Below are 10,000 nucleotides of genomic sequence, written 5' to 3'. Positions count from 1 at the left end.
AGGAGAAATGCATTTTAGGATCTCCCTGTGGGAAAGTGCCATGCTCGAATAAGGGGATGGAAAGTGTTACATACTGGCAATTCCAGCATGCAGTGACACACACACACACACACACACACCAACTCTCTCTCTCTCTCTCTCTCTCTCTCTCTCTCTCTCTCTAACAGCTATGATTTCATAAGGCTTGTCCATGTGTAATTTTGTTATGTGTATTTGTATGTATTTATTTATGGCATTTACACTGTTGAAGTTATGCCCATAATGTAATTTCTCAAACTGTCCCATGAAACTAGGCAGATTGTGTGTGGATGCTTAATATGTGACTGCCATGTAAAGCTCAAAATGTTGCTGCATCCATACCAGCCTCGCTGATATCCATGTTTCATTACCTTTGCTTGACAACACTGTCCGCTTCATTCAGTCTCCTTTGCTGAAAGTGACATCCGCTATATTGATTTAGTTTTGAAGTGTGCTCAAGCAGGGAAAGGCTGGTGTAAGCCTGTTCTACATGCACTGCCCAGACTTCAAGCACTTCTAAACTGACTCCTGACTGCACTTGCCTAACAACAGAAGTGGATGAAACATGCTGATGGGAAGTCACGTGTGTAAAAGACTCTCATGAACTTTTCTGCCATCTCTATATACACCATGTATTACATTAGCTTGACCCACAGATAGTTCAGTACTTCACATATCAGAGAAATTTCCCAATCTGGAATGGTTTTCTCCCATTATCCAGGCTACCATTTCTGTGTATGCAACCCATTATCGCTTAGTTCATTCTGAATGTATTTTATGAACGGCATGAAAGTAAAAATTGTACATGTATACCGGACCTCAAAACTTTTGAGATATACTGTTTTGGACACCAACTGTCCAATCGATGACTGATTTGATCATACCTGAGTGAGAAGAGTGAGTTATTCCTGGCGTCATCCTGAGTGCAGTGGTCTGCTCGTGTGAGTCGTTGGTTCTGCTGACAGTACTGAACAGCTCCACAGGTAAAGACGACGCAGACTCGCCATCGTCTAGGAGCGTAACGCTACTGTTATTAGATAAAGTTTGCGTGAGGGTACCCCTACATGTTACGAAAGGAGGTCTCTCAAATAGCAGCACAGTGATAAAGGTTCGAAAGAAAAACACGTGAACGTGCAAAACGTGGCTCATTGTCTATGACTGTATCCACAGGAGACGAACCGAAAAGACTTTTGAGTGCCACTTTCGTTTGACCTCACACACGCACAAAAAAAGTACAGTAGCAGTGGTTCCAAAAAAATTAAATCCAGTTGTCAGTGCGTAGGTTACGTCAGCGGGGACCAACGGTAGCCCCAGGCAGAGGTACTGTAAATGGGGTTTGTGAGTCTGATGATTACTGATCGTGCAGTTTACACAGGTCCGTATGTCCTTTTAGCCGTTAAGCAAAAGTCTACGGTTCAGCCCGAACGCCGTATCTCGGCCCAGTGTTCGTGTTTGTACGCACGGGCAGCATCGTGCCCAAGTCCTCATCTCTGTTTCAAAACCCTCCCGATACGGTCAGTTTCGCTAATTAGAATAAATAAATCACTTCAACTTTTTTTCGAATTCTCAGCTCCGAACCTCTAAAAGGTACCTTACACCTTTCTGTCACCGAGAGAGTCTGCAGCCCGTGCCGAATTTAATGTTTACAAGGATGGTGCAATCGGCTTTCGCTTCCAGAACAGCCAATAGGCGGGATTTCCTCTTGCACGTTAACCCTTCAGTGTCCGGGTATTAGTAAAGAGTGCGTCATTAATGGAGGTTGGGATGTATAATTTTTTTTTTTTTTACAGGGGATCTAATGGAAAAACAATGGTTCAGGGTTCAGAATAAGTAAACATTATCAAAACATAATGATTTTAAATAGGGAATGTGAAAAATTATGTTATAATAATTACTTCGTAAAACGTGCGCATAATATTTGTAAAAAAAAAAAAAAACTTGCAGTGGCAGACATATGATTAAGTAAAAACATTTACAGAGTAAAAATTACGGTTGTTTATGGAGATGGTTCTTGGATACATTAATGAGATAATTATATCATTGCTTAATTGCAGAAAAGGTTTAATGCAACACGTTGCTTTCTTACTGTAAAAGTAAGCAGTCAACTGACATAGTAAACGTGTGTATCGGAGGAGCTGTCCTCAGGCTGCTCAGGCTGACTGTGCTTGTTTGAGGAGCAAGCATAGCAGCTGCCCAAGTCCCTCCAGCACTGGGGACAGTAGAGTGCCCCACAGGCTGGAGCGGTGCAGTGGACAGCCTGACTCTGCTTCACACGCTCCTCACACACCCAGCACCAGCACAGTCCACAGCCTAGTCGCTCCAGAGAGGCCAGCAACACACCCAATGCCTGAGTGGGAGTGGGAGAGAGAGAGACAGAGAGAGAGAGAGAGAGAGAGAGAGAGAGAGAGAGAGAGAGAGAGAGAGAGAGAGAGAGAAAGGGTGTTGGGGACAGAGAAAGAGGGAGAGGGATGGACAAAAAGAAAGGAGAGAGAGGAAAGGAGGAAGAGAAAGAAATTTTAACAGAAGGATTTTGGTGTTCTCATTTCTCTGTTTGCTGTGGCAATGTGATGGTAGTCCCGCATTAAACAGAACTTACACCCTATTCTAAACACCCTAGACTATACTAAAGCAGCTTTTAGTTCGTTACTATCTCAACATGCTTCCTGAATGGCTGAGCTCCCAGTAGAATTCATGATGGTGTATAAGGATACTTTTACTGCTACTGACAAAAACAAGCGTTGAAGCGTTGTTTGGTCATAATGTGAAATGTGTGGGAATGACAGAGTAACTGACTACACACCGGCTTTGGTGGTAGTCGCCGACTCCGCAAACGTTTGCACTGCCTGCTAACATATGAAATGCGTCTTCGGATCTGCAGGTTGTAGAGGAAGAGAATCCGCCTCTTCTCTCTCTGTCCAGGGCCAAGAGCCCAAGCAAGTCAACGTCAGACGGAGGTTCCAAGCAGATTTAAAGGAAGAGAGAGTAGAGTAAGATTTCAAATCTTCAGGGCAGTAGCTCCAAAGCTTTTTACCACCTGCATAACTACATGCACAGAATTGTTATCAGACATAATTCGGAACACCTGGAGGTGTCTAGGAACTCTACAGCGCAAAAGCAGGAGTTCAGTTGATTTCAACTGGCCATGAAGCTCATGTTGGGCAAGCTGGACAAGATACCCATGTGCTGTGATCTGCCCTCTATGTATGAAAATGAGACGAATAATAGGTTTGTGGATAATGCAAATGTTTCAAGCCCAACAGAGCAGTAATGCTCCTCACGGATGCATGGTCCCTCAGAATGCTATGTTGTTTCTAGCGCCATTACTGTAAGCCCTCAAAGCTTGACACACACACACACACACACACACACACACACACACGCACACACACACACACACACACACATATATAAAAATAAAAATTCCCCATTTGCCCTCCTCCAGGCAGTCTTTATGCTTCAAGCTTGGGTCCCCTACCAGAGGCCTGGGTGCTTGATGTTCCCCTGCATAGTATCTCAGATGTTCCCAGGACTACACTATTCTGGAAGGAGATCTCGGATGTTGTACCTGGGATCACCTGGAGCCGCTCTCCCAGTTTTAGTGTCATAGCCCCTACAGTTACCATGGGAACCACTGTTGCCTTCAACTTCCACATCTTTTCTAGCTCTTCTTTCAGCCCTTGGCATTTCTTTAGCTTTTTGTGTTCCTTGTTCCTGATGTTGCTATCACTTGGGATTTCTACATCTCTCACTATGGCCCTCTTCTGTTGTTTATCCACCACTACTATGTCTGGTTGGTTAGCCATTAGTCACACATGATCTTAGCATGGTCATTCTCCACCACCTTCAGGGGTGGATCTCAAATTGACCTTGGAACTTCCAGCCCCTACTTGGCAAAGACATCAGCCCCACTGATGTATAAGGGGGTGTGGACATCCTCCAGAGTCTTATGTAGTCCACAGTCATCTCCTTTAGTTTGCTAATGTTGAGAAAGAAGTTGCTGTCATTGCACAACTGTACTTGTGCTCCAAGCGCATCTCTGTTTCTTCACCATATGTCATGTGTCCCAGGCTGGTGTCATCAGCAAACTTGAAAATGACATTAGAGCTGTGCAAGTGTGTTTGCCTTCAAAGAGTACAGGAGGGGTCTGAGAACACATCCCTGAGGAGCACCTGTGCTCAGAGACAGTAGAGGAGGTGTGGTCACCGATCTTCACCACATGGGGTGTGTTCGTCAGGAAGTCCATAATCCAGTTGACCAAATGTGTTTTCAGCCCTAATTCCTTGAGCTTTGTGGTGAGTTTGGCTGGTATGATGATGTTGAAAGCAGAACCGTAGCCAATGAACAGCACTGTCACATAGGTGTTTTTCTTATTCCAGGCATGTAAGCACACTGTGCATCACTAGAGCTATGGCACCGTCTGTGGATCTGATTGTGCAAATTGGAGTGGGTCCATGATGGTTGCAAGAGAACTGCTCGAAACACTTCATGACTGTATAGGTCAAGGCCATTCAGATATGTGACTGCAGATTTCTTAGGGATTGGGACTATTCGCTCTTCTGAAAGCATGTATGAGTCATAGACTGTCTCAGGAAGGGATTAAAGATGTGTGTGAACACCTTCACCTGCTGACTGGCACATGCTTTAGCCAGGGATGCCATCAGGACCAGGTGACTTGTGTGAGTTAGAGGACGGTTAGTGTGCAGCTGTGTGATAGTAGTTTTGCTGCAGGGAAGGTGTTGCTTGCCTCAAACCAAACATATCTGATTCTACAATTATCCTGATGCATATCAAATGTGATACAATACTGTCCCTTCTCAATGGCCTCACTGTTAACTGGAGGGGAGCAGGATTAATCACACAAACAAGCTCAGGCAGCTAAGCTGCCTGTTCATTGTAAGGCAGCCTAAACGATTTCCTAGTTGTAAATAATACTTAAATAAACACTAGAGGCCTTCAACTCATAGTTTTCAGTGTTCAAATAGTTTCTTGATATTACAGACAACAATCCATTTAGTGGTAACTAAATGGAACCGTAGAGTTTGTATGCCATTTTGTAAATGACAATAAATAATAACCATACAAGGGTTATGCAGCGTTGTGCAACACTATATGCTGTTTGTCTTTGTTTTGTTAGACTTAGGGGACTAATAGCAATTATTCAAACCTTCCTGTGTCAAGGATTCAAAACAACAGGGTATACAGTAATAAATTCCCCTGGTGGATTCCCTGATTCAAACCCACTGCCTGGGACAGAGGCCAGCAGCTGAGAGCTTATGGTACATTATGCTGAAGCACCTGATTCTACCATGATTGATTCACAATTCTAAAAGATGCAGTTACATTAGGAGATCTCACTACTTACAACAGCAGCAGTTCTCAGAACAGTTAGGGGATCTTCCTGCACCACATAGTTTCTGAATACAAACCCATGTGCTGTGTGGGGTAATGATTCTTTTTCATCATGGTTGGATTTTCTGCACCATAGGCCTCTTCATGAGACAAAAATACAAGTCAACAAGCAAACTAAAGCTGAAAAGTTTTAAAAATGCAAAGCTCTGTGCTTGCCAAAATGTCTTTGTAGGTTTGTAGGTATTTGATTATCACTTGACTGCTGACCTACAAGCAGGTGCAAAATTTTAATGCATGTAAAACATAACAAAGGATTCCAGCATTTAATTGTTTAACTTTAAAGTAGATGCATATGCATAACCAACTTTATATTTTACATTTTGTTATTGCAAAAACAGTCTATGTTGTTAAAGATGCACAGTTCGCTTGGCCTAACATATCATTTAACTTAGTATACATGCCTACCAGAGACTGGATATTGGGCAATGGTGCTGAAAATGTATAGCATTAAAGTGGGGTTTTGTAATGGGGTTACACAAATCTCTCTGATTAAGCTGATCAAGAATCTTTCTGAAACCTTGTGCACTTCTCAGCAATTTTGAATACTTATATAACAATGTATGTGTGTATATATATATATATATATATATATATATATATATATATATATATATATATATATATATATATATATATATATAGAGAGAGAGAGAGAGAGAGAGAGAGAGAGAGAGAGAGAGAGAGGACAAGGCTTGTGTACACACACACACACACACACACACACACACACCCAGGATAAATATTAAATATACCCTTTGGGATATATATCCTGTGGGATCTCCATTTCCAGACAGATGATAAAGTGGAGAATAAACCAGACATTGTGACACTATCTAAGACGCAGAAAACATCAGTGCTAATAGATGTGGCAGTCCCAGCTGATTGAAACATCCAAAGAAGGAAAATGAATTGTATTATATATGAATTTAAGTTTCAGAACTCACTCTTCTTTCTGGCAGTATCTTGCATTAAGAGTATTTTGGATTCTTTGTACTAGCTGTGGATATGTTTCTGAGTAGACTAAGCACTGTAAATCATTCTGGATAAGAGCATCTTCATGCCATAAATGAAAATGTAAATGAGACAGGAAAAAACAGAGAGAGAGAGAGAGAGAGAATTTCTCCAGTAAGCAGAAGCCCTTATCCTAAGATATCACAGTCCCACAAACTCACACCTGGTAAGACATACAGTCCTGAATAACAGATGACTGGTAGACAGGGCCACCCTTATCTGAGTGAGAGACCACAGCGAGGGCAGATGGGAACAAGCTCTACGGATCGGAGTTTGCTTTACATTCTAACAAAAACTGTTGAACAAAACAATTTGCATGATATGATAAAGTAAAAAAAAAAATGAATACAAAAGATACAGAATTTATCCTTAATTTTTTTTCATACATACGGATTTTGGAGACCGCTGATAAAATGTACATCTTCACACTCAACTACAGTTCCCAGACCTGTTGGCTCCTGCCACTCCTATTTTCCTGCCATGCACTTATTATAACATGAGGGGGCTTACACAAGATTAAGCTTGTCGTTTTAAAGTGATAGCAGATTGTTTTAACTATATATGCGTTACACTGTAAATGTTTTTTCTCATGCATGTGTAATGCTTTAATCACAGCCAGGTTTACACAATAATCACATGATAACTCCTTCTTTATTACCTCCATGGCTGTTCTGGGGTGTTGCATTACCTTTGGGAAGTAGAAGGCACTGATAACCCTACGCAGGCGGTTGGTGTAGACCTGCAGACAGCACATGAGCCCCATCACCAGCAGTGGGATGACACTCCATAGGTAGTCTGCCTGGCTCAGAGCTTGGGGCTCTGGGAGACACTCTGACACACACACACACACACACACACACACACACACAAAGATGGCCTTTGAAAGCCTATTTTTTCCTTATCCCAGTTGTCCCAGAACCCGAGGACTCAGGACAAACAGTTCTAAAGGCAGGTGAAATGCTTCACACCGTGAATATCACAGGATTCTTCACATATCCACCTTGCTGCCTTTTATAATAACAGCAGTCACTCTTGAAATCTACACTACCAGTCTATAAACATGTTAAATGGTCTGGTGTTAGCTTTCATGGCTCTGGTCCACGTTAAAAACTGCCTGCTCAGCAGTCAGTGAGCCAACAAGGAAAGAGAAAAGACATGGCTATCTTCATTAGCTGGAAATGCTAACACATCACTTCAACCTCAAACAGCATTAACTTTAGTATTAACTCTACTGACACATGCAGAACCCTTAGTTATTAGTTATTATAGATCACTGTCAGATGTATGTCTGAGTGACAGACATACTAAGGTTCTATGAAGAAAACTCTGAAACTGCCATGTGCTGAAGGCAGCATTTCTTCATAGCAGGTTTTCATGTCAGCGGGCCTTATGAAATTCAGGGAGTGTTGAGTAGTGTAACTCAAAGCCATATTATGAAAGGCCTTTAACTAGAGTTCTACCTGAGACCCCTCATGGGGCGAGCCAGTAGGTCATTAACTATATACAGATCAGCAGAGGTCAGTTTGACAGTGCCAAGGTTACTGAGACAATCCACTGAGACTGTATCATGTGAGACCTCAAATGCTACTAGAATGTAGGATTTCCAAGAGCCTAGATCCCTGGATTGGCTCAGATAACACCAGTGAGTCAGCAGGTAGGCCACCTACGCTGGTTACTGGACTGCATGTCCAGGCTAGAGGAGGTGTTGAAGGCACCAACAGTTTTCCGCAGGAGATTGGCTAACATGGACTTTCCACCAATATCAATATGTACATCGTGACTACCTATGAAAAGAATCACAAAGTTCAGGACATTTTGCAAGTATGTTTACCACTACAGTGAAGGCATGTTCATTCAAAGAGGGAACATTCTTCCTTTTTGTGTGTTATACTTACTTATAAGTGAGTACTCTGCAAAGGTATGTCTACGGATGATGTCGAAGATGTGGTAAAGAATACCATCCATGGCCAGCAGAACACATACAAAGAGAGCCAGTGAAACAACCTGGACCAAGCCTCCTGTCTATAAAGTATAGATTGTATTTTAGACCCTCTTATAATCACACTCAGAGCTCTTTTCTGAAGCCAAAAGACTAGTATTCATTCAACACACTATAACCCTAAAGGCCACACCACAAATTGGAATTCCTTGGGATGGATCATCAAACTCCAGGGGTTGATGAAATTCCTCTTTTCTGCTTTCTTCATGGGCAGCAGATATGTCTTGCCCTAAAATATTTAAATTTCAGTCAGCTTGTGACAAAGAGGAGACATGTCATGGGAAATCATCCAAGCCTTACCGCTCTCTTTCTCCGTTCATCAATCTGTCTGAAGTAGGTTGTAATGTAGACATTGTCAAAGCGAATATCTTGGGTGTATTGTCGTGCATATCCAATAGCCCTTCATAAGAATATGAAACAAGGAAAGCTAAGAATAGTCTAATTCCAGAAAATATATATCTCTATAACTACAAAGTTACTGCTATTGCATCATACAAGGAGCAAACAGTATGGATGGAATATCTACATGGGGATTTGTGCACTTACGAGGTGAAAAGGGTGATGAATGTGCAGGAGAGAAGAATCTGCACAAAACCTGCAATCTGCTCAACAATATCTCTCTTTTCCTGAAATGACTTCATGAGCTCCTTACGGAATTCGTCATGAAGAACTGTGACACCATACATGGACTGCTGCTCTAGTTTCTGCAGATATCAGCACACAAGACCAACACATTGCATCTGCTACACCAATCCAGCATATGTAAAGGTTGCTTTGCTATTGATTCCAGCACGGATTTCATATTAAATTGGTTGACCAGAACATAGTGATGATAAAATCAAGAGTTACAAAATATTCATAAAGGTCATTCAGGTCCTGAATATTTTAACAATGTTCACTTTCAAAATACAGCAATAAGACATTTATGGCATGTATTAAGAGACGTATTAAGACATAGAGAAGGGATCTGGGAGCAGATCAAACTGGACCACTGCACCTGAAGCACGACACTGGAGGTGAACTGTTCTCCAAGTTTACTGATGGAAGAATTAAGCTTGTCAAATATCTGGCCAAAATTTCCCTCCACTGGAATCTGCTCCTTACACGTCGGAATCATTACTGTTTCAAACACAACTTTGAATCAGCACACACTGTAATTATTGAAACAAATTTTATAAATATGGTAAAAGTACATTTTAAAACCCAGGAATTAAGTTTACTTTAAAGGTTTACGGAACCTGTTCTGCCTTGACATGGGATTACATCTCTAAATCAAGAAAGAGCAACTCTACTACATCTAGGTAATCCAAATTACAAGACCATTTCCCAATGCATTTCCAGGCAGTGGTGCTGCTACTTACCTCTCATTACATTACACAGAAATGTAAATTTCATAGGAACACAGAGGAAGTGACTGATGACGGGTGATTTAATGGTGTCCATGCAGACCTCCCACTTGGCACCAAACCAGTCCTGGCAGCGTTCAATACCCTCTTTCACAATGTCTGTACACAGCATTAATCCATTACAACATGGCGCATGTTGTTTTATATATATATATAT

At 41.7% G+C, this 10,000-nt stretch overlaps 2 protein-coding genes across 8 annotated transcripts in view; both read right to left on the bottom strand.

The window, feature by feature from the left end:
* The window catches only part of adam15 (ADAM metallopeptidase domain 15), a 23,534-nt gene extending 21,847 nt beyond the window's left edge, over positions 1-1,687 (bottom strand). For 5 of the 7 annotated variants that reach the window (XM_026999981.3, XM_081696208.1, XM_081696210.1 and 2 more), the window contains exon 1: positions 903-1,687. In XM_026999981.3, the coding sequence (XP_026855782.2) occupies positions 903-1,167 (265 nt within the window). In that variant the 5' untranslated portion in view covers positions 1,168-1,687. The remainder of the gene's footprint in view (positions 1-902) is intronic. The other 2 variants (XM_081696211.1, XM_035530537.2) reach the window with 1 other exon arrangement.
* A 432-nt stretch (positions 1,688-2,119) lies between these two features.
* The window catches only part of dcst1 (DC-STAMP domain containing 1), a 9,416-nt gene continuing 1,535 nt past the window's right edge, over positions 2,120-10,000 (bottom strand). The window contains exons 4-13 of the mRNA XM_026999965.3: positions 9,799-9,942; positions 9,435-9,556; positions 8,984-9,141; positions 8,738-8,837; positions 8,571-8,666; positions 8,334-8,460; positions 8,106-8,222; positions 7,127-7,269; positions 2,819-2,929; positions 2,120-2,365 (exon numbers count right to left, since the gene is read on the bottom strand). Coding sequence (XP_026855766.3) covers positions 2,120-2,365; positions 2,819-2,929; positions 7,127-7,269; positions 8,106-8,222; positions 8,334-8,460; positions 8,571-8,666; positions 8,738-8,837; positions 8,984-9,141; positions 9,435-9,556; positions 9,799-9,942 — 1,364 coding nt within the window. The remainder of the gene's footprint in view (positions 2,366-2,818; positions 2,930-7,126; positions 7,270-8,105; positions 8,223-8,333; positions 8,461-8,570; positions 8,667-8,737; positions 8,838-8,983; positions 9,142-9,434; positions 9,557-9,798; positions 9,943-10,000) is intronic.

The sequence above is a fragment of the Electrophorus electricus genome, chromosome 14 (assembly GCF_041902795.1).
Source record: "Electrophorus electricus isolate QZ-2024a chromosome 14, ASM4190279v1, whole genome shotgun sequence".
Lineage (NCBI taxonomy): Eukaryota > Metazoa > Chordata > Actinopteri > Gymnotiformes > Gymnotidae > Electrophorus > Electrophorus electricus.
This window is presented reverse-complemented; position numbering and strand designations above follow the sequence as displayed.